The following is a 25,218-nucleotide window of genomic DNA, read 5'->3' on the forward strand; positions in this document are numbered from 1 at the left end:
TTACCTAGGACACTTTTTCTTTTTCTTTTTTTTTTTTTACTTAGGAAATATTTTATTGTACAAAATTTACATTTGTTGCATATGATGAAAAGCATGGCAAAAACCACCTTTTGTTAATCCATTTTTCTGAGATTTTCTGTGAAAAGATTTATTTTCTAATACATAGGTAACACAACTTTTTATATACTGTTTTCCCCCGAAAATAAGCCCTAGCCAGAAAATAAGTCCTGGCATGATTTTTCAGGAAGACATCGCCTGACCATAAGCCCTAATGCGTCTTTTGGAGCAAACCTTAATATAAGACCCAGTGTTATTTTCGGGGAAATACGGTAGTTGTGTTAGCAATAAGTGTCTAGGGATATAAAATATAAAACGGAAAACAGATCAAAAAAGCGCAGGGGGAAGACCACTACCAAAGAGTAATCTCCAAGAACTTGGCATTTTCCATGGCAAGGCAGACGCTGTGGGATCTTCATCACACAATCACCCGCTATCTCCTTAATTTGATTTCCTTTACTTAAAATTATTTGTAAATTCTATTTTTTGTTCTCTCAATTCTACGATGAGTTCCATAACAACAAGGACTCTGGCTGCCTCATTCATCTTTGTATTTACTCATCTTTATTCTAGTGCCTGGTATATAGTGAGTACGCATTGCATTTTTGTAGGATGAATGAATAGATGAAAGAATAAATATCAGGCAAAGAATTTAGACTGGACCCCCACATGCCAAAGACTCTGTGTAAGTCTTTGACTTCTCTGCACTAAACTTTGCTTTGCTCAATTAGACTTTCAGCAGTAATCTTAACTCGAGCCTTTACTTTTACTGATCACTGTTTGAGATGTCACTGTTTGAGATTCAGGCATATCCTGAGTTTGTTTGAAAACATGGTAGGGTGTCTGATAGAGTCTGAATGTGTGGGAAAATCCACTTGAGAAAGTATTTTAAATAATTTCACTGCTCATATTTGGAGAGAACCGGTTTTGTTTAAGAAGTTGGTGATGTGGACTGATGTGGACATGAGAACAAGAGAAGGCACTTGACTCCAAATAAAGCCTTGGATTTGAGAGTGGAATGGAGATCCTGAATAATTAGTATGCCTGCCATGACCAGAGCAGAAGACATAGCACCTGTTACGCCCAGTGATTTTGTGGTGTCAACAATGGGAGTACAGGGGATTCCTAAAAATAGGAAAGAAACTTCTCTCTGGATCTGGCAGAGTCAAGGGCTTGTGTAAATTCAGTTTTAGAGGAGAAATGAAAAACCAAATGGTAGTGTTTTCCACTACTTAAGAAAAATCTGTTTGAGGACATAGTGGAGTTAATGAAGCCGCTGCTCACATATGTTTCTGCTGAGATATCAATTAACTGCCTTATCTTATCTTGATGGTGGGAGCCAACCCCTGGATGCATTCTCAGAAACACTTGATCTATTGACCTGCAGAAGTCCAGGACTTTCTAGCTCTGTCTACAGAAGAATGAAGCCTCTGCTTGGTACCCTTTACCTCTTGGGGATGCTGGTCCCTTGGGGATTGGGAGATGATAGGTGAGTAGGAAGTGGGAAGAGGGGTTGACTATTATTATTTAAACTGTCTAACCAGAAAGCTTTTTTCAAGATCAATGCAGCTGAATTCTCCCTGTCCATACATACCACCATAAGAATAATGATCACTGAACTTTTATCATTAAACATTAATAATCTTTGTATAAATGAATAAATATCTAATAAACATTTCTTAGCACAATGTACAATAAATATCAATATATATATGTCATGTTTGTGATTAAAAAAGGAAATTATAATGAAAATTCTATGTCCCTTATTTATATGGTTTCTCATTGATAAATCACATTCTAATTATCAAGAAAAAATGTTTAAAACTACCATATAGTTTCACCAAAAGATAATTATTGCTAATATTTCTGGATAGCTAGCTAGCTAATTATACAGTACTATTGTCAAAATTTTTCAGTTAAATTGGTAAAAAATTTTCTGTGATATTTACAATTCATTTAAAACACATTGCAACTGCTAATAATATTCCATCATTGTTACCCTATGGGGCATTTATTTGATTTCTACTTTGTTATTTTTACAAATAATGCCATGATGAGCATCCAGCTACATTAACTTTTTTTTTGCCAAATCTTTGATTACTTTCTTAATGTAAGTGATAAAAAGTGTAATTACTGGGTCAGGAGCTGAGAAAAATTGAAGAATCTTGGTACACATTTCCAATTTGCCCTCCAGAAAAGTTGTGTCAGTTTATACTTCCAACAATGGTATATAAAAGCACTTTTTAAGTATTTGCCAATTTGATAAGTGAACAATACCCATAGATCACTTCTTTTGTATTTTGTTGATTTCTAATAAGGTTAAGTATTTTGTCTTGCTTATTATTCATTTTATTGATTTATAAATTGCCCGTTCAGGTCATTTGTCCATTTTTGTGTTTTTTTCTTATCATAATAAATCATAACTTCCGTAAATATATACTATGTATTGAACTCTGTGTGTGTGTGTGTGTGTGTGTGTGTGTGTGTGTGTGTAGTGCAGTTTCTATATAAAGTATAGTTTCCCTTGTTAATATGTAACTCAGTATTTTGCTCGTTTGTTGTATCTCATCAAGTCTGTATAGTTATAAAGTGTTTCTTCTTTTTCTTCATGGTTAAAAAGTCTTACAACAAAAGTTCTTATAGAACAGAGAAATACACTCTGATTTTTGCCCCAGACTATCTCTGTGATCTCAACTTGTCCCTTAGCTTCATAGACAGCCTGATTTCATATAGAGAGAGAGTCCAGGATCTATGTGATATCAGAAACCTGTTTGGACATTGGTTTTTCATTTTTTCCATTAGTTTACTTGGTTTCATATAGATACTGTATTTACTTCCCTCTGAGAGTATTCATCTATACATTAAAGACAAAGATGCTTACATTTTTTTATAGAGCTTTGACTAGGAAAAAAATCAACTTGCTTAAAAATATAAGAACCTTAAAACTTACACACCCTTTAAGCTAGTATCCCTGCTTCTGGAAATCTAGACTAGGGAAATAAACTAAAGTATGGATAATGGAATATTATTCATCCATTAGACTAATAATTATGAAAAATTTAATAGCATGGGAAAGTACATGCTTTATGGTAAAGGAAAAATGCAAAATACAAAATGTGATAAAATATGTAGAAAAATATAAGAAAAACTATGTACCAAAATGGTAATTGTTATCTTTGTTGATTTTTTTTCTGTCCCTCAACTATTCTCCATTTTGCAAACATTCTACAATGAAGATTCATTAAAACTTTTATTTAAAAAAAAATAGATTGCCAAACCTAGGTTAAATTATGGAAGTGATTCAGTTCAGGCAGTGAGACTCAGATGGAACAGCTTCCATTGGACAGCTCTTTATGACTACCTGACTACCCTGGAAAAAAAAAACATTTCTAATCTGCTAGTCCTGATTCTAATTGGCTGTTTTCATTTTCATTATTATTTACTGATATAAAATAATGTCCACTTTTTTTTAAACTTTTTTTTTAAATAATGTCCACTTTTATATAGCTCTGACCAACTCAAAACACAGATTAGCTGCCATGTTGATACTCTTTATTCACTATGATTGATGTAATGATAGTCTAGAAAATCTACACTTCACAAAGATGAAAAGCTCTATCTTTCTCTCATATGTATTGCATACTCCCCCCAAAAAAGTATAAGTCTGTTGAATCATTTGGAATTTAGCAATATGAATTAGATGCCTTGAGAATGTTCATTCTGTTTGACCTACTAATTCTTCTTCCTGGAATATAACTCAAAGAAATAATCAGAAATGAGCACAAAAATTTATGCAAAAAGCCATTAATTCCAGAATTATTTACAATAGCAAAAATCCAAAAGGGGAAACAGCTTTAATATGCAGTACAGATGAAAATATTTAAATAAATGACACTATGTAATATATACTTACTATCAAATATAGTCAGTTTTTAAATATAATGTGTATGAAGAGTTTTTATTGGTTTGAGGAAATGTCTCTAGTAGAATATAGAATACACAAGAGTAAATACAAAATTATATATAGATATAACCTGTACTGTGTTTAAGAAAAAAAATATGCACAGATAAAAGCTTGACAGGAAATATGCCAAATATCAACAAGTTAACTTAGAGAGGTGGGAAGATTGAAGATTCATTTTTCTCTTTTCCATTTTTCGCTTCCTTTTTTCCTCTAAACTTTCGCAGTATTTCACTACCAGTATAAGCATATGCTAATTTCGTAAGCAGGAAAAAAAAGTTCAAAAATACTTTACTGTCATGAAATCCTTATGAAACCATTTCTTTGCTAAGTGTGTGAAATACAAAATTTGCCTCCATCATAATTTATTGTTAGTTTTTTTGCTTCTTTATACATTCCAGTCAAAATTTCATCAATGTTTGATCTTCAGTATTTATTAATAATGTACCCCAAAGTTTATATTCTCTGTTAGACATTTTATGAATTCTTATTTAAAAAGAATACACAAAGTACAATAATCTTTTCATTTGATCGGTGAGATGAGACTGGTGGTAATTTGGGGGATTAGCTAGCTTTTTCCTTCCCTCCCCACATGTATTATACATTGTGCAAGAAATTGTCTAGAAACAGGGGAATGTCTTTTCTAAGTATATGGTTTAAACATTGCCTGAACTAAGTGTTTGGATTTCTAAGGTTTAAGTATTATGTTTAATTTCATGTAAAAGACATAAGCCCTTTTAATGTCATGGATTTTCACTGAAATCCCAGATAGGCCTTTTTTTTTTTTTTTTTTTTTTGCGTATCACAGGGACCCAGTAGTTCAATGCCAGGCTTAGGGGGCAACATACACATTTTACACACCTTAGCTGGGGGAAAGCCAAACTTTGGTGCTTGAGGGTGTTCAGTTACCGTTAATCTATCCCTTTCTATATATGAAATTGCCAGGGAACCCTAGCCCAACTGAAACAGGAATTCATCAAGTGCTAGTCCTGCTTTTTACTATACTCACTTTCCTATCACTGAGAACATAACTGTGATAAAGCCAGACCCAAATATTTGATGAACGACACAAAGGAAGAAGAAACCGGGTTGCTCTGAACAGCCGCCATCCCTGGTTCCAACACTATCGTGAAACCATTTCCAATGATCTCATTTCCTGGCAGGACATGACAGGCAGGACAACCAGTTCAAAGAATGAGGAAGAAGGGAGGGCTGAAAAGATATCCTTCTTATTTGTTGCATTCCCTCTCCTCTCCTCATTCCGAAAAAGCACTAAAATTATTTTCCAATGAACTTATAATGCAACTACTTATTTTGCTCTCTTTGTTATCCAAAGCAGAGACAGAAAAAAGTTTTCAATGGGCGAATAAACATTTTATGTCTAATTTCTAGGGTCTGATAAAAATAGGATTTAGCCTATGTAACAAAATCTTCAGGAAAAAAAATAACCTGGAATCATAATATTTACCTTAAGGAGGTAAATGGCTTAAGTCCTCCATATGCTGTGCACATTGCTTTCTACTACCTTTTTCATCAGCCTTCCAACCTTCATGATATGTCGGTTTCTTCAGTGCTTTCTGTCTGACGTTCTTACCTTTGCAGATCGCGAGCACGACACAGACAAGAGGCTGTGGACAAGACTCCGTGGAGGAACCCGGAGACCTATTCTTATAACAGATACCACCCCATGGGGGAGGTGAGCAAGTATCCATGGCGGGGGTTGGTGAAGGTAACAACCACCTTTAGGATGGGCAGGAATGGTTCACTGTTACTATCCATGGACTAAGCGGCTCAAAATGTGAGGTGGAGATTTGCCTGGGCACTGAGGTCAAGGAATTCCCAAATATCACCCACCAACCAACACGACTGAAGCAACAAATCCTGTTGATAGGAAATAAAAAGGCAAATAAACAACAAAAAGAAACAGGAGGGAAAGAACACCCCAACCAGTTTTGCCAGTGTGAACATGAATCAGAATTAACCTTTACTCTCGCTCATCAAGTTCTTGGCCAGTTTAACCAGGACGGAACTAATGTGTATATCAATGTGGGATATGGGGTGGAAAAGCCTTCTGGTTGGATGGTAGTTAGCTGAAAACGTGGTAGTTCTTGTCGGATGCAAGAGACAATCAACAGTTTTTAAGAGAAAAAAACGTTTTTCAAAAAAATATGTATATTGTTACTAAGATAAGTTTGGTGATTTCCAAAACTAGTCACAGTAAGAAAAATTAGCTACTATATACACAAATATGTGTTGGGGGGTGTATGTATGACATTATGCAAAACTTTTTTTTTGAAGTATACGTTTTTAAAAATAGAATAGCTGGGTTAAAAGATATGCGCATCTAAATTTTTTCTTCTTTTTTTATTAGTTTCAGGTGCACAAAACAATGTAATATTTAGACATTTATCATTTATATCCTTCACACAGTGCTAATGCCCCTCCCTCCATCCACTATCCCTCTGACATCGCACACTGCCATTACATCTCCACTGTCTCTATTCCTAATGCTGTACTCCGTTTCCTGTAAGTATACACTCACACACACACATACATATACATATACATATATATGTAAACTTGTAGTTGACATTCATTATTGTTCAGCTTCAGGTGTACAGTGCAATGATCAGGCATCTACATCATCCCTAAGGTGGTCTTCCTAATGAGACAAGTGTCCATCGGATACCCTACAAAATCTTTAAAACATTATTGATTACATTCCCCAGATTAACTTTCATAACGCCGTGGCAATCTTGTGGTTACTGACTGTGCTTTCTAATCCCCTCACCTTCCCGCTTATCCCCACCCCACTTCCCATCTAGCAACGTTCAGTTTTTCCTCTAAGTCTCCAAAACTGTTTGTGATTAGTTCATTCACTTATTTTCTTTAGATTCCACATATAAGTGAGATCATATGGTATTTGTCTTTTTCTGTCTGACTTATTTCACTTAACAATGTTCTCTAGGTCCATCCATGTTGTTGCAAATGGTAAGATTTCTTTCTTCTTTACGGCTGCGTAATACTCCATTGTGTAAATGTACCACAGCTTCTTTATTTTATTTTTTTTATTTTTTTTATTTTTATTAGTTTCAGGTGTACAAGACAAGGTAATACTTAGACATTCATCATTTATATCCCTAACACTGTGAACCCCCCTCCCCCCATCCATTATCCCTCCGACCTCAGGCATCCACATTATCTCTGAGCTGGTCTCCCAAATAGGACGCATGTCCATCGGATACCCAACAAAATCTTTACAACATTATAGAATACCTTCCCCAAATTAATTTTCAAAAAAACCCTGAGGCCATCTTGTGGTTACCAGCTGCTTCCAAATCCCTTCACCTTTCCCCTTATCCCCAACCCCCTCCCACACCCATCTAAACACTCTCGTTTTTTCTCTGCGTCCCCAAAACTGTCTCTGATTAGTTCATTCACATAGTCTTTTCTTTAGATTCCATATATAAGTGAGATCATATGGTACTTGTCTTTCTCTTTCTGACTTATTTCACTTAACATAATGTTCTCTAGATCCATCCATGTTGCTGCAAATGATAAGATTTCTTTCTTCTTTATGGCTGCGTAATACTCCATTGTATAAATGTACCACAGCTTAATCCAGTCATCTACCGATGGGCATTTCGGTTGTTTCCATATCTTGGCTATTGTGTAAAGTGCTGCAATAAACATAGGAGTGCATACAGATTTTTGAATTGGAGTTTTGGATTTCTCCGGGTAGATGCCTAGGAGTGGAATTACTGGATCATAGGGTAGTTCCATTTTCAGATTCCTGAGATACCTCCATACTGTTTTCCATAGTGGCTGCACTAATCTGCAGTCCCACCAACAGTGCACTAGCGTTCCCTTTTCTCCACATCCGCGCCAGCATTTGTTGTTTGTTGATTTATTGATGATAGCCATTTTGACTGGAGTGAGGTGGTATCTCATTGTGGTTTTTATTTGCATTTCTCTGATGGTTAGTGAGGTTGAGCATTTCTTCATATGTCTTCTTGCCTTCTGTATGTCCTTTTCAGAAAAATGTCTCCTCAAGTCCTCTGTACCACAGTTTCTTAATCCAGTCATCAACTGATGGCCATTTCGGTTGTTTCCATGTCTTGGCTATTGTGTATGGTGCTGCAATAAACATAGGAGTGCATAAATTTTTTTGAATTAGAGTTTTGGATTTCTCCGGATAGATACCTAGGAGTGGAATTGCTGGATCATAAGGTAGTTCCATTTTCAGATTTTTGAGATACCTCCATAGTGTTTTCCATAGTGGCTGCACCAATCTGCAATCCCACGAACAGTGCACAAGGGTTCCCTTTTCTCCACATCCTCACCAGCACTTGTTTGTTGATTTATTGATGATAGCCATTTTGACTGGGGTGAGGTGGTATCTCATTGTGGTTTTTATTTGCATTTCTCTGATGGTTAGTGAGGTTGAGCTTTTTTTCATATGTGTCTGTTGCCATCTGTATGTCCTTTTTAGAAAAATGTCTCTTCATGTCCTCTGCCCATTTTTTAAATGGGTTGTTTGTTTTTTTGCAGTTGAGTTGCGTGAGTTTTTTTATAAATTTGTGATATTAACCCCTTATCGGATATATCATTGGCAAATCTTTTCCCATTCAGTAGGATCTCTTTTTGTTTTACTGATGGTTTCCTTTGCTGTGAAAATAACTTTTTAGTTTGATATAATCCCACATGTGTATTTTTTTTCTTACTTCCCTTGCGCGAGGGGATATATCAGTAAAAATCTTAGTATGGGTAATGTCCATAAAGTTTCTTCCTATATTTTCTTCTAGGAATTTTATGGTTTCAGATCTTACATTTAAGAGTTTAAACCATTTTGAATTTATTTTTGTATATGGTGCAAGGAGGTGGTCCAGCTTCATTTTTTTGCATGTGTCTGTCCAGGTTTTCCAGCATCATTTATTGCATAGACTGTCTTTACCCCACCGTAAATTCTTGCTTCCATTGTTTTAGATTAAATGGCCATATAGGCATGGATTTATTTCTGGGATCTCTATTCTGTTCCATTGATCTATGTGTCTGATTTTATGCCAGTACCATGCTGGGGTTGTTTTTGTTTGTTTGTTTTTTAATTTATTGGGGTGACAATTATTAGTGAAATTACATAGATTTCAGGTGTACATTTCTGTATTACATCATCTATAAATCCCATTGTGTGTTCACCACCCAGAGTCAGTTCTCCTTTCATCACCATATATTTGACCCCCCTTACCCTCATCTCCCTCCCCCCACCCCCGGTAACCACTAAACTATTGTCTGTGTCTGTGACTTTTTGTTTCTCATTTGTTTGTCTTGTTCGTTTGTTGTTTTTGGTTTATATACCACATATCAGTGAAATCATAGGGTTCTCTGCTTTTTCTGTCTGACTTATTTCACTTAGCATTATACTCTCAAGATCCATCCATGTTGTCACAAATGTTCCTATATCATCTTTTCTTACCACTGAATAGTATTCCATTGTGTATATATACCACAACTTCTTTATCCATTCATCTATTGAAGTACATTTTGGTTGTTTCCATGTCTTGGCCACCGTAAACAAAGCTGCAATGTATGCTGTTTTGATTACTGTAGTTTTGTAGTGTAATTTGATGTCAGGTATCGTTATACCTCCCACTTTGTTCTTATTTCTCAAGACTGCTGAGGCTATCCAGGGTCTTTCATGGTTCCATATAAATTTTAGGATTATATGTTCTATTTCTGTGAAAAACGTCATTGGTAGTTTGATAGGAATTGCGTTGAATATGTATATTGCCTTAGGCAGTATGGACATTTTAACTATATTAATTCTTCCTGTCAATGAACATGGTATGTGTTTCCATCTATTTGTATCTTCTTTCATTTCTTTCTTCAGTGTCTTATAATTTTCTGAGTACAGATCTTTTACTTCTTTGGTTAAATTTATTCCCAGGTATTTTATAGTCTTTGAAGCAATTGTAAATGGGATTGTTTTCTTAATTTCTCCTTCTGATGTTTTATTATTGGTATATACAAATGCAACTGATTTCTGAATATTAATTTTGTATCCTGCTACTCTACCAAATTCATCTATCAGCTCTAACGGTTTCTTGGTGGAGTCTTTAGGGTTCTCTATATATAGTATCATGTCATCTGCATATAATGACAATTTTACTTCCTCCTTACCTATTTGGATGCCTTTTGTTTCTTTTTCTTGTCTAATTGCTGTGGCTAGAACTTCCAGCACTATGTTGAATAGCAGTGGAGAAAGTGGGCAACCTTGCCTTGTTCCTGATCTTAAGGGGAATGGTTTTAGCTTTTCCCCATTGAGTCTGATGTTAGCTGGGGTTTATCATATATGACCTTTATTATGTTGAGATATGATCCCTCGATTCCCACTTTCTTAAGGCTTTTGATCATAAATGGTTGCTGGATTTTGTCAAATGCTTTTTCTGCATCTATTGATATGATCATGTGATTTTTATTTTTCATTTTGTTAATGTGATATATCACATTAATTGATTTGAGGATGTTGAACCACCCTGCATACCAGGGATGAATCCCACTTGATCATGGTGTATGATCTTTTTAATGTATTGCTGAATTCTGTTTGCTAATATTTTGGTGAGGATTTTTGCATCTATATTCACTAGAGATATCAGCCTGTGGTTTTCTTTTTTTGTGGTGTCTTGGTCAGATTTTGGGATCAGGGTGATAGTGGCTTCATAAAAAGTGTTTGGGAGCATTCCCTCTTTCTGGATTTTTTGGAAGAGCTTGAGGAGAATAGGTACAATCGTTTTCTAAATGTTTTGTAAAATTCACCTGTAAAGCCATCTGGTCCAGGGCTTTTGTTTGTTGGGAGACTGTTGATTATTGAATCAATTTCCCTGGTAGTAATCAGTCTATTCAGGTTTTTTTGTTTCTTCTTGAGTTAGGCTTGGAAGGTTGTATGCTTCTAAAAATTGTGCATGTCTCCCAGATTGTCAAATTTGTTGGAATATAGTTGCTCATAGTAATTTCTTAAAATTTTTTGTATTTCTGTGATATCTGTTGTCACTTCTCCTCTTTCATTTCTGATTTTATTAATTTGGGTCCTCTCTCTCCTTTTTTTAATGAGTCTGGCTAAAGGTTTGTCGATTTTGTTTATTTTCTCTAAAAACCAACTCTTGGATTCATTGATCTTTTGTATTGTTTTTCTGGTTCCTATTTCATTTATTTCCGCTCTGATCTTTATTATCTCCTTCCTGGTACTCCCATTGGGCTTATTTTGCTGTTCTTTTTCCATATCCCTTAAGTATGAAGATAAACTGTTGATTAATGATTTTTCTTGTTTCTTTAGATAGGCCTGCAATGCTATGAATTTCCTTCTTACGACTGCTTTCGCTGCATCCCATAGATTTTGGGTAGTCGTGTTTTCATTTTCGTTCGTCTTGTGATATCCTTTGATTTCTTCCTTGATCTCCTGGTTGACCCATTCATTATTTAGTAACATGTTATTCTGCCTCCATGAATTGGTGTGTCTTCCAGTTTTTTCCTGCAGTTCATTTCTAATTTCATAGCACTGTGGTCAGAGAAGACAACTGGTATGATTTCAATTTTCTTAAATTTATCAAGACTTGTTTTGTGGCCTAACATATGGTCTATGTTGGAAAATGTTCCATTTGTGCTTGAGGAGAACGTGTATTCTGCAGCTTTGGGGTGAAATGCTCTGAGAACATTGATTAAATCCAAGTGGTCTAATGTGTCATTTAGGGCCGTTGTTTCCATATAGATTTTCTGTGTGGAAGACCTGTCCCTTGTTGTCAGAGGTGTGTTGAAGTCCCCTACTGTGATAGTGTTACTGTTGATCTCTGTCTTTATGTCAGTCAATATCTGTTTTATATATTTAGGTTCTCCTATGATGGGTGCATAGATGTTTACTAGGGTTATGTTCTCATCAGATCGATCCCTTTATTATTATATAGTGCCCATCTTTGTCTTTTAATATGTTCTTCATTTTAAAGTCTATTTTGTCAGATACAAGTATTGCAACTCCTACTTTTTTCTCATTTCAATTGCATGAAATATCTTACTCCAACCCTTCACTTTCAGCCTGTGTGTGTCTTTTGATCTGAGGTGAGTCTCTTGTATACTGCATATACAAGGGTCTTGCTTTCTTATCCACTCAGCCACCCTATTTCTCTTGATTGGAGCACTTAATCCATTTAGATTTAAAATGATTATTGATACGTACATAGTTATTGCCATTTTTAAAATTTGTAGTTAGATTGTTTTCATCTTTCTTTTATTTACAGAAGTCCTTTTAGTATTTCTTGCAATGCTGGCTTGGTGGTAATAAATTCCTTTAGCTTATTCTTTTCCGGGAAGCTCTTTATCTCTCCATCAACTTTAAATGATAGCCTTGCTGGATAAAGCTATCTAGGTTGTAGGCCTTTGTTTTCCATCACTTTGAGTAGCTCCTGCCATTCCCTCCTCACTTGCAATGTTTCTGTAGAAAAGTCATTTGATAATCTTATAGGAGTTCCTTTGTATGTAACCCGCTGTCCTTCTCTTGCTGCTTTTAGGATTCTCTCTTTGTCTTTAAGCTTTGTCGTTTGTTTCCTTCACCAGGTTAGGGAAGTTTTTGGACACTATAACATATGTTCTCAATCCCTTGCTTTTTCTTTTCACCTTCTGGTATTCCTATGATGCGCATGTTGTTGCACTTGATATTATCCCAGAGGTCTCTTAAACCATCTTCATTGTTTTGTATTCTTTTTTCTTTTTGTTGTTCTGTTTGGGTGATCTCTGCTAACTTGTCTTCTAAGTCACTGATTCAATCCTCTGCTTCATCTAACCTGCTGTTAATTCCTTCAAGTGAGTTCTTTATTTCACTAATTGTGTTCTTTAGTTCTAACTGGTTGTTCATTATGATTTCTCTATCCTTCTTTATGTCATCTCTAAGCTCCTTATATATTCTTATCATCAGTGTTCTGAACTGTGTCTCTGATGCGTTGGTTACCTCTATTTCATTTGGTTCCAATTCTGGAGGTTTCTTCTCTTCTTTTATTTGGGATATGTTTCTTTGTTTCCCCATTCTGGCTGACTCTCTGTGTTTGCTTCGATGTATTAGGTAGATCCTCTAGGGTTCTTAGTTCTTGCTAGGTTATCTTAGGTAGTATGTGTCCTTTATATTTGACTTGCACTACTTCGTTCTTCTCCTCTGTGTGTGCTCTAAAGGTGACTCTTGTGTTGTGTATATTTTCCTGTTAAAGTTGATCTTTAATTGCTTTTAGCTTGTGAGTAGGTGGGATTGACTGCTAGGCTGAGTAGTTGTGAGACTTGGCTCTGCCCACAGCAGGGTGTTCTGCTGCATGAGGGTTGACCATTTAGGTGATGTTGGGCCTCTATGGGCTCTTGTGCCTGTAGAGAATTCCCTCTGGGTGTGTCACTTGTAGGTCAAACCCGATAGTTTGACCTACACTGGTTTGGTCTGGAGTTGGCCTCTGAGTGTGTTGAATCTTGTGCCTCTTGAGCTGAGCCCTGGTAGGGCAATTTCAGAACAAAGCAAATCACCAAGCACAACAACAACAACAACAACAACAAAGAAAAAAATCAAATACATTCACATGTAAAAACAACCCATAACCAATACTCAACACAGGCAAAGATATCAAAGATATAAAAACAAAACAAAACAAAAAAAGCAGCGCCAGTCTTAGCTAAGCCCACCAAGTAATCTCCAGGTTGTCCTCTACTGTACCAAAGAGTCCTCTGTGTGTTGTGCAGACAGAGTCGGTCGCTGATGCCCAGAGTGACCTTGGGATTGCAGATTTAGATGAGTGGGGCTGAGGGGTCTGGATGGTACTTTCTACAAAGTCAGTGCAGTTTCTGCTCTTGCCTGCACATATGTGCATTGAGAGTAGCACCACCAGCCCTGTGCCCAGTTCTCCTGAGTCTTAGGGCACTTCTTCCATGTGTGTCTGTGGTGAGTGGGAGATTTCTGAGCTGCTGAAAGCCCAGAGCTGCATCTGCCACCTACTGCTGATCCCTGGGAGTGCCTCCGCAGTTGTAATTGCCCCGCCCTAGACAGGCCAGAAAGGGTGGGGGCTGGGGATGGAGGGCTCTTCTCTCTCCCAGCCCAGCCGTGTCACACTCTTCCCGCAAGACAGAAAGGGTGGGGTCAGGGGGGTGGAGGAGTCTCTTCTCTCTTAGCCCAGCAAAAATCACACCCTTCCCAGCCTTTTCTCTGGGTCAGAGCTGAACACCAGTCTTCCCAGAGCCTGAGCACTATGGCTCCTCTGTAATCTAACACTACTTCTCAGTTCAGGGGCCAGTTTAAGTCTCTGGAAGGGCGGGGGTAGGATTGGGAGAGTGGGGGGAGGGGCCCAGGTATGGAGTTTGTGTCCATTGTCCAACCTAGGGCCCAGCTGGAGGTCTCAGCTGAGGTTACTGCCTCAAATGCTGGATATGCTACCCTCTTGGCAGGAGAGATCAGCTGTGGGATGTAGAAAAAGAGCCCACTTCCTGGCTTTTGTGTTCTCTGTTCCATCCTAGAATCCCCTGCGTCTCTGCAGCCAGGGGTGCGGGCCACGTCTCCACAGCCACGGATGCGACTGTGTCTCCATTCTGCTCTCTTCCTTCTTCCCCTGCTCGCCCAATTTGCCCACCTTCAAGTAATCCTTGCGAGTCCCTTAGCTGTTTGCGTGATGAGCAGCGAGTCCTTTGATGGGTTATAGATGTTCCGTTTGTGATAAGATCTGGAGGAGAACTCAAAAAGTTCGCCCGTTGCCGCCATTCCTATGATGTCACCTACTATATAAATGTACAATTTGTCCTACACATAGACTTTACCATTTATTCTGTCAATATTTGGAAATATTAATATTTTTCAGAATTTGTTTCAAATAATACAAGAAAGAATTTAAAGTACGGGAGATATCTTATTACACCCCTATGACTGGCTTATGTTTGTGAATTCCCTTATTCCATTCACTCTTATAGAACCATGGTTATTGACTTACAGGCAAAAATGTAAGACCCTTCCTTTCTATGCATGTTGTGAGACTTGTAATTAAATCAACATCTATTCAGGTCTCCCCTGTGTAATCAAAATGGTTATCTTGGGCTTGATTTAGAAACTTCTATTGGCATATTCTGTGAAGGACATACCCAACTCATTTCTAATCTTGGAACCATGGAAATTAGCAAAGTATATTGCTTAGATCCATAAAGAATAAAGAAAATCCTGCAAAATAAGCCTGACCTGAAATTTCTGGAATGATTGGGTGCCACATGAAATCTAAGTCTGGTGGCCATTTGAAGGATGTATTGTTATATAATGTTTCTGAAGTATTATTAGTGGATTATCGAAATTGTTCATTCTCAGCGACTTGTTTGTAAAGTTCAACAGGGTGGCCTAAGACCTATGTCCGAGTCGATTTTTAGAGAAAATGGGAGTGGATGGGTAATAATTCATTGGTTTAGTCCTTTGGTTGTTTAGCACACAGCTAGTGCAATGCAGAACAAAGAGTACAGAGTTCAGTGTCTGAAGGAAAGAAGCAGGTATCTTAATTAGAGGCAAGCAAACAATGTTGGTACAGAGTTCAGTATCTGAAGGAAAGAAGCAGTTAATTAGAGGCAAGCAAACAATCTTGTTATTGATACCTGTGATCCTCCCTGGCTGTTTCAGATCTATCAGTGGATGAGCCAGATAAGTAAGAAGCACACAGAAGTGGTGACACAACATTTCCTGGGGATGACCTATGAGACTCGGCCCATGTATTATTTGAAGGTGAGTGAGAAGGCTGAAAATTGCTACTGGGGCAGAGGGGTCTTTCCCACCCAATCCAAGGATATTTGTTTACTATTCAGGGGCTCTAGTCAGAAATGTAGACACGGTTAAAAGAGGCAGTACAGAAAGACTTTGCCTTTTCCACCCCAAACTGGGCTTTTAAAATTCAAAACTTAGAAAGTCTTCATGTTAACTACCTGGGTGGAATCGAGTTCTGGAGCAAAGTGAATTTGGGATAGTTCAGTGGGACCATCGGGGTAGGACTTAAAAACAGTAAGACCTAGAAGTAAAAGAGCTTATTCCTTTATTTTCTCCATGCTGGGTCTCCCTCAACCCTGGCTGAGGAACTTGGAGTCGTGGATGACAGGGCTGGACTGGAACTTAAACGTTTTGGCTGAGTGGCTGGCTCTGTGAAGCCCTGGACACCTCCAGGCTTTCACAGAGGTGGGAGAGGAGGGGCTGCATAAGGGAAAATACCCTACTCGTGCATATACTAGAGCCAGTTCACTTTTCACGTGTATTTTGAGTTTTAAAGAAATGTGTATTGTTCTTTTTAAAAACCTTATTTTCCATAAAAAGGATCAAAAACCATAGAAAACCTTCAGTTTTTGGTTCCTTCATTTTATGGTTGAGGGAACCAAGACCCAGGGAAGCAAAGTAACTTGTACAAGGACACACAGTCAGATAATAACCTAGCCATGGGGATAACCCGATCTCTAGCCTCCCTACCAGGCTTTGGGTGGGGAACATGGGGAGTGAGCACGTGGTCCTAAGAATAACAGCCCAGGTAACCAACAGGGGAGCAAAAGTAGCCGAGGAAGGATCAGGAAAAGTCATATTTGTAGGTATCTCTGCCGACGTCCTCGTCTCAGACTTGCAATCACAGAGTGGAGTAAGCAAGGGAAAAAAAAAACACCTGATAACTTTGCACAGTGGCTTATAATAATAAGTGATTGTTTGGTAATGGAGCACAGATGTTCCCTTCAGATCAGCCTGCCATCCAATAACCCCAAGAAGATCATTTGGATGGACTGCGGAATTCACGCCAGGGAGTGGATTGCCCCTGCTTTTTGCCAATGGTTTGTGAAAGAAGTAAGTGTCTTTAGCTCTCTCAGAATGGTTAACCACCCCACAAAATTCCTGTCGCATCTTGGCTTTTTAGAAAGCTTCACTCACACATTGGCAATGCAAGTCTACCGAGCTATTCCTTCTCCCCGAGGGAAATGCAATTAATAAATAGCTTCGCTGAAAAGTGAGGTATTCTGATCTCTTTCTAGTGCATACAAAATCATGTTTATTGGAAGGTCAACATATCTAAGAAACAAGAAGAAAACATATCTTGGAAATTCGAGATGGGTGAATGCTGGTGCTGCCTCTTTCAAATAGTCTTGGGCAAATTTTCCAATACAAAAACCCCTAGTTTCCACCTGCAACAGGAGGATGAAATGACTACTTCAGGGGACTGTTGTATGGATTAAGAGATTAACATACGGACAATCAGTAGCACAGTGAATTTTTACATATTCCCATACCCCTCCCTTGAGGGGACAAAAAAACTTTCAAAAGTAGCATAAGATGCTTTTTGTGTCAGTCTCTTCAGAAACCCAAACATGAAGAATTTAACCCATAAAGAGAAATTCTTAATTGGTTCCTAGACCAACAGCATAAAAATAACTGGGATCTTGTTAGGAATGACAATTCTGAGGCTCCACCTCAGACCAACTCAGACCTAGCAGTGGGGGAGTCGGTATGGGAACAGAGTGAAGAAGTCTGTATTTTAACAAGTCCTGCTTCTTATTCTGATGCACACTGAAATTTGAGAACCTCTACCATAACCAATAGGCAAAACTGAGGTGAGCTGGAGGGTGGAGGGTGGAAGTTGGTTGGATATGTGGTCATCTCTTATGATTAAGTTGAAATCATTGAAAAATGAAGAGAGAAAAGACCTCTTTCCAGCATCATTCCAAATATTTCTCTTAAACTTCCAGATTCTACAAAACTATAAAGACAACTCAAAGATAAGAAGGTTCCTTACGAAACTGGATTTCTATGTGCTGCCAGTTTTTAACATAGACGGTTATATTTACACTTGGACAACTGTGAGTAGATGGAGTTTGGTCCTGGGATGAGTTCATAAACTAGATCTTGACTCAGGTTCGTTTTTCTGACCTCGGTCATTGCAGCTATAGCAATGTTTTGTGGACGTGTAAAGAAAGAAACCCTATTTGGGATAAAAGTTAACCTAACATTTTTAAGGCAACAATCCAAGTCAAGTTTAGTATCAAAAAGACCTTTTTAGAGTTGAAGTCCTCCACAAGTTTGCTTTGCTTGTTTGGACATATTCCCAGTTTTCTAGCCATATTTAACTTTTCTCCAACTCTGTCTCCTTAAAGAACTGGTTCTCCTCAGACCAGTTCTAGGAGCATGAGAGGCACAGATGATGTATAAATACTAACACAGCCTTTGTCTTTCATTGTGATCATTTACACAGGGGGCAAATATCTCATAAAGCTTTTTATATAGCAGACAACTTCCGCTTTAAAATGTTTCTACAGCATATTACTCCACAAATAAGGGACTCTGTTTCTAGAGAGCATTCATTCCTGCCTCTCCCCAAGCACTCCCCCGAAGGCTTTCATGGGACCCCTTTCTCTGCAACAGCCTTTCGCCCAGTATGTGCATGAAGTCCATCCCTGTGAACTTGTCTGGTGAAACTTGTCTTTATTTTTATTCCCCTCTCCACGCATAGTCTTCTGTTTCCAGAGCTGTGCGGAGACTGTCTCTGATACATCTGGAACAGCCTTGTTCCATCTGCCAAGCTATTTCCCTTTCATCCTGTATCACTTGGACTTACAAAATGACTCTCTGAAGCTTTCCCTGATTAAGCAGATCACGTCCACCAGGCACTGCTAATCTGCCTGTGAGTAAAAGGCTTCAAATTTGATGGTTTACAATGTTCCTATTCTTGGGGGTTGCTAGCCTATCGGCAAGAATAAAAATTATAAGCACAAGCTTCATCATATTACAGGCAAGTTCTTTCAGAGATTCCGAGGGATGACTATTCATATTGGAGGACCACCCGTCATGACTGACACTCTGATTTATGAGACTTTCTAATGGCAACATCCTTATGGCCCTCTGTTACAGGATCGGCTTTGGAGGAAGTCCCGTTCATCTCATGATAATGGCAAATGTTTTGGGACAGATCTCAATCGAAATTTCAATGCATCCTGGTGTAGTAAGTACACAGTTAGCTGATGAATTGGTGAACAAAAAATGAAGTTGAGAAGCCAGGAAAGAGGTGAATTACTAGAGAGAGAACTTTTGAAAATAAACGTCTAATTTTGTACAGCTTTCTGAGTTTCCCTCTAAAGCAGAGGTGTCAAAACTGCGGCCCACAGGCCAACTGTGGTCCTCAATCCATTGTTAATTGGCCCGCAGCAAATTCCAAAAATATATTTAGTTTACTTAAATAAACCAGGTGAGGCAATACGTACTTCACCTCGAATGAGTGGCCCGGCTGTTTGTGTATTTTACCGCATATGGCCCTTGGTAAAAAACGTTGAAAAAAGTTTGGACACCCCTGCTCTAAAGGGATATATTATCTATAGAGTAAAAAGTGGTAATACTTAAGTGCAGGACTCTTCTTCAAGTGAGGTTGGCTAACCAAAGGCAAAGGAGATGTAGACCAGTGTGAATATGTTTGAAATCCATCACTCTCTTTTGAAATATACAAATTGTCATAAAGAGAAGAAAATGCAGAGAATCATCCTTGCAGATTACTGTACAGCAGGACGGCAGAAGTAAACAAGGTAAACATTTCCCTCCCCTGAAGGCATTTTCATGTATCTGAATCTCAACATGCCCCATGAATTGGAAGTCAATAAAGAGGTAGGAATGGTTAAGAGCCATCTGGTTAAAAACAAGATGGCAAGAGTTAAAATTCAGACGTAGTGGCTGTGTGATCTTGGAAAAATTGTTTCATCTCCCTGTTTCACTTTTCTTTTATTTAAATGTATCCCACATTAATACCATCTTACCAGCAGGTGGGGATTAAAGGAGATGCCACACAGGAGAGTCTGAACCCAGCATGTGCACAGCATGTAAAAGGTGCTCAATTAATGATGGGCTTTACCATTTTTGTTGAGGACAGGCTACTTACCTACTTGTAAAATAGCTCTCACGAGACTCAAACCAGTAAGACAGCAAGAGAGAAACTTAGGCCAGTGAGACTATGTCAGGGTCTGACCTCAGAACCTGAGAACTGGTTCCCAACCACTGGTTTCAGGGCCCCCCACAAGCTTAAATAAAAGATTCCTGAAAATGCGATTCTATTTCACATCTTCCTTCCCAGGCCGTGTAAGCACGGAGTTTGTTTCTAAACCTGAATGTCAGCCCTTCTGCCTTTCTGAGTTGCTCCTTCAATGACTATCCTAGTTGACTAACTTAACCAGACTAACTTAGCCAAGCAATGTCAACAAGCCCTGATTCCACCCACAGATGCCCTGAGCAAAAATGAGTCCTTGCCCTCTGTCAGTTCTAAACTGAGATCGTGATGCCTTTTTTGTTTTCCTGTGCATTCCAGGTATCGGTGCATCTAAAAACTGCCAAGATTTAACATTCTGTGGCACAGGACCAGTGTCTGAGCCTGAGACTAAAGCTGTTGCCAGCTTTATAGAGAGCAAGAAAGAAGACATTGTATGCTACCTGACCATGCACTCCTATGGACAGATCATTCTCCTGCCCTATGGCTATACCAAAAATAAATCAAGTAATCACGAAGAACTGGTAAGACCAGAGCACTAGAGCCTTTCGAGAAGCCTCTGTAGGACCCTTGCTTTCCTTTCCCTGATTGACATTTCCAAGATTTTGGCTCCAGCCCCACTTTTGTTCTCTCTGCTCTTCCTTATTTTCTTTCTCCTGATTTTTACACCTTGCCAGATGCCTGCTGGGAAGGTTTCAGGTTAAATGCTGCTTTAGCTACATTAATTAACTACCTGTTTCATAAAATGTCAAGTTGGGAGACATCTTAGGTATTGGTCTATAATATAAATGAGATGATTATGTTAATAATCTGCAGGAATGTGCTTTCATTTCTGTAAATTCTCTTGAAGCTCCATTCAGCAATTACAGCTTTTGAACTGTGCTTTAAAGAACTCGCCAGCTGTTAGTGGAATATGGCATATCTAAAATAACACAGCTAAATAATATCTGCTCTCTTCCCTGCTAAACACAATGCTTTGTTTTCTTCTAAATTCTGCTTCTAGTATTTGCCTGGGAGTGTTTGTAAGGGGAAGTGCCAGTGAAATCCAAGCAGGGGCAGGGAACGTGAGCTCTGTCTCATCCAGTTCATTCTCTGAAGCTGTGTTTACCTAAGCAGAATTGGTGGGCAGAATTGTTAAAAAGTACTGAGCACTTCGCCCTTTTGTGAACCTGAGGACAATAGATGCGAGTCAAAGGGAGGGTCAATTTCAGATTGTAATATTTGTATCTTTAAAAAACAATTTTTTTTCCCCAATTTTCAATTGTGGTAAGATACATATAACAAAAAATTTACCATCTTAACCATTTTTAAGTGGATAGTTCAGTAGTGTTAAGTATAGTCACGTTATTGTGCCACCAATCTCTAAAACTTCTCATCTTGCATGATTGAAACTCTGTACCCATTACATAACAATTCCCTGACCCCTTTACCCCTGGAAATCACCATCCTACTTTCTTTTTCTATGGGTTTGACTACTCTAGGTATTCCATATAAGTGGAATCATACTGTATCTGTCTTTTTGTGATTGATTTATTTCACTTAGCATAATGTCCTCAAGGTTCATCCATGTTGTGTCAGAATTTCCTTCCTTTTTAAGGTTGAATAATATTACACTGTATGTACAGACCACAGTTCCTTTACCTATTCAACTATCAGTGGGCATGTGAATTGTTTTCACCTTTTGGCTATTGCAAATAATGCTGTTGTGAACCTAGATGTACAAATATCTCTTGAGATCCCACTTCAATTCTTTTGGGTATGTAATCAGGACTAGTTGCATCATATGGTAATTCTATTTTTAATTTTCAAGGAACCATCATACCGTTTTCCATAGCAGATACATCATTTTCCATTCCAACCAACAATACACAACGGTTCCAATTTCTCCACGTTCTGACCACCACTTGTTATTTTCAGCTTATCTTTTCTGTTTTTAAAAAAATAAGCTCTTCATTGTCAACAAATGCTAGAATGGATGGAGACTAAACTCACTCTGTGCTTAAGATCACAGAGGCCTGGGGACCCACTTATTCTCTTACATGTCCTGTCCCTGTCCCACTGGAGCATGACCCATAAAACACATGTCTGGGCACACAATGGAAAACAACTGTAGAGTTTTGCTAAAGGGAGTCTTTCCCCCAGCAGTCAAAAATAACATGCAGCACCCCAATATCCTTCCTGCAATGTTTTTGGACATCTTCCATGTAGTACAAAATGATTTGTACTACATGATCATTTTGCAAGATGTGGAAATAACTAACATTTGCCTAGGACTTTACAATTTACAAAGGGATTTTACAGCCATTATTTCATCTGACCATCATGACAATATAATAAGCTCACTTTGGGATGTGTAAATTGAGACCTTGAGTTAACTATATTTCTAGAACCTCTAGAGATAGTGAATGGTGGAGCCCAGACTGGAACTTATATCTTCAGACTCCAGAGGTTACTTACCACCAGAGGTTACTCCAGAGGTTACTTACCATCTGACCACCTCACATTGTCTCTCTCTGCTCAGGAAGTGTTTACAATTTCTAGAAGGGGTTATCAGTTTAGATGTCCAGTCTACTGTGTCCTATTTCCCCCTCATTTCTTAGCCCTAGAAGTTCCATTTCTTAGTGTAAAGAAATCTGCAGGAACAGAGATTTCAGTTGAGAAGCCCAGAACTCTCTTTACTTTCCAGTTTCTGCGACGTTTGTCATAGATGCCTACTTTCTACTTAAAGGGATCTGTGACAAACACAAAGGAACCACCAAAGACAGGCCACAGTAGATCTTTGATGTGACAGGCCTCCCACCAGCAGAAAAAAGAGGCCTATGTACCCCAGTATTTGTCTATGGAATTTCATTCCCTTCTTGGTTCAGGACAACAGATACTATGTGACCATTTTGCAAGGTTTGTGTTCAAAGGTTAGAAAGGCTTGTGCTGCTGATTGGCTGTGTAGTTAGACCCTCTGGCCATAGGCTAGAGGGGACAAGAAGGTAGGAGGGACCTGGGACACTAATGTCACCATTACAGGAAGGTAACTAACTCAAAGATGGGAATTACGGACAACCCTTTAGTACTATACTCAGAAATTGGCAAACTGAATTGAGAAAGATTGCTTCAATGCTGTATCATTTATAGTCTCAGGTGCTGAAGAGTTAACATAAACATTCATCTCCAAGAATTTTCAATAAAAAGACAGTGTAAAAATTTTGCAACTTTGTCTTTACGTAATTGAAGCTAGCTAGCAGTGGTTTTAGGTTCTTAGAGGTAAGCTTTGATAGAGTGCACACAGAATCGAGCCGACTTTTCAAGGTCTCCATTTCTAGTATTATTTAAAACTACCAGAGACTAGTAATTAGTCTCTCTATATTTACAAAACCAAAGATGTGTAGAAATCATAATAAATATTATACTGTGTGATAGACAACTTGGCAATCACTATGTAGGGGAAACATAACTATATATAGCCTTGCTCTAAACTTCTCTGAAAATTAGAACAGCTATAAGAATTCTAACGTTTTACATGCTGACATTCTTTCCATTTGAACACTTCCCATACCAGCCTTGCATCCCTTCCCAAGCTTCTCCTCCCACATTCATGCCAGGGCCTTCATCAACCTTATTAAAAGGTGACAATAGTCTATTTAGAGGTAATGAGACTGAAATAGGGTGATGGCCCTGGAACTGCAACTTGGTAACTATTTAAAAGGAGAGTCACAGACGACTGCAGGATCTCCCATGTATTTGGAGGAACATGATAAGCCAGAAATATGAAAAACCCTCACTTATTAGGGTGGAAGATGATGAAATTGGGTTTGAGAGGTGTTGGTTTTGAAGTATCAGCAGGCGACCTATGTATAGATGTCCAATGGAAAGTGAAAAAGATGGTCTGGAACTTTGGAGATGGATTTGGACAAAATACCAAACCCTCTGGATGGTTGGTTTTATTTTTAACACCAGATATCTCTCTCTGCATTTCCCACCTCCAGATCCAAGTTGGACAGAAGGCTGCAACTGCATTGAAAGCAAAGCATGGAACCAATTATAAAGTTGGATCGAGTGTAGATATTTTATGTAAGTATCTTTTTTTCACCTCCTCAATAGTATCTAAGTCACAAAAGAAGTCAGGGGACTTTGGGGAGTAGGGTGGGCAGAAGAGGGAGAGCTGAGTTCCTGGGATCAACAGGAAATTTTACAAATCAAAATGACCAAGGATAAAAGACAGTCTGTACAAATCCAGAATTATGCTCTCTAGGGATAAGGTGTGAGCTCAAAGAAAAAAAATTAATACACTGGCTCAGACCAGAACTCCCTCTGGCTCCAGTTAAAAAGAGCTGGCAGGGAGAAGGCACAGGAAGGACGTTTCCAGTGATCCTTGGTCAGTTGATTCAGTTCCCAGAGGACCCATCAGGCTAAGAAAGCAGAGCAGGTGGGGCCTCGAGAAAGGATCTTAAAAACAAGAATTTAGTTAAAAGGAGAGTGCGCTGCTTTTCCCCACCCCTACCACCATCTCCTCCACCCACCAGAAGACCACCTAGATAATATTTGCATAATATTTTTCCAGTTGGTCGTTTTGTTTCTGTTCCTTTATGTGTCGGTTTACATTTGCCTTAAAATATTAGTTTGTCCGGTCTTTGATTCAGCTGAGAAACTTAATCACACCTCTGCTATGTGCCAGGCATAAGCCCAGATGCTTTGGGGCGAGATGAGGAGGGGAGACGGAGAGGCTAAACAAGATGTAATTCCTGCCTTACAGGGGCTTACTATCAAGGAGAAAGAGAAGACAGCTTCCATGAGAACCTGACATGAAGGACTTTAATTATTTTGCTGGATTGAACCTTTATTGCTGAAATGGCTGATAGAAATCTATGCTTTCACTATATAATTTCTAACCCCTCCTTCATGGTTTCATTTGTAGATGCCACATCAGGCTCTTCAAGAGACTGGGCTCGGGACATTGGGATCCCCTTCTCATATACATTTGAGCTGAGGGACAATGGTACATATGGATTTGTTCTGCCAGAAGCTCAGATTCAGGCCACCTGTGAGGAGTCCATGGCTGCTGTGCTCTCCATCCTGGATGATGTGTATGAGAAATACTGGCATTCCAACAGTGCTGGAAAGATGACATCTGCCACCGTAGCGCTGAGCCTGCTCGTGTCCTTCATGCATCTTCTCTAA

At 38.5% G+C, this 25,218-nt stretch overlaps 1 protein-coding gene across 1 annotated transcript; it reads left to right on the top strand.

The window, feature by feature from the left end:
* Positions 1-1,478: 1,478 nt before the first annotated feature.
* On the top strand, positions 1,479-25,218 carry CPO (carboxypeptidase O; the record flags this gene model as incomplete). The annotated part of the gene is made up of 9 exons (XM_081051586.1): positions 1,479-1,546; positions 5,621-5,714; positions 15,681-15,782; positions 16,770-16,874; positions 17,771-17,881; positions 18,930-19,020; positions 20,368-20,570; positions 24,027-24,111; positions 24,956-25,218. The coding sequence occupies 9 exons, from the start codon at positions 1,479-1,481 to the stop codon at positions 25,216-25,218; spliced, it is 1,122 nt and encodes a 373-aa protein (XP_080907712.1).

Source organism: Rhinolophus hipposideros (genome assembly GCF_964194185.1).
Source record: "Rhinolophus hipposideros genome assembly, chromosome: 6".
Taxonomy (NCBI): Eukaryota; Metazoa; Chordata; class Mammalia; order Chiroptera; family Rhinolophidae; genus Rhinolophus; species Rhinolophus hipposideros.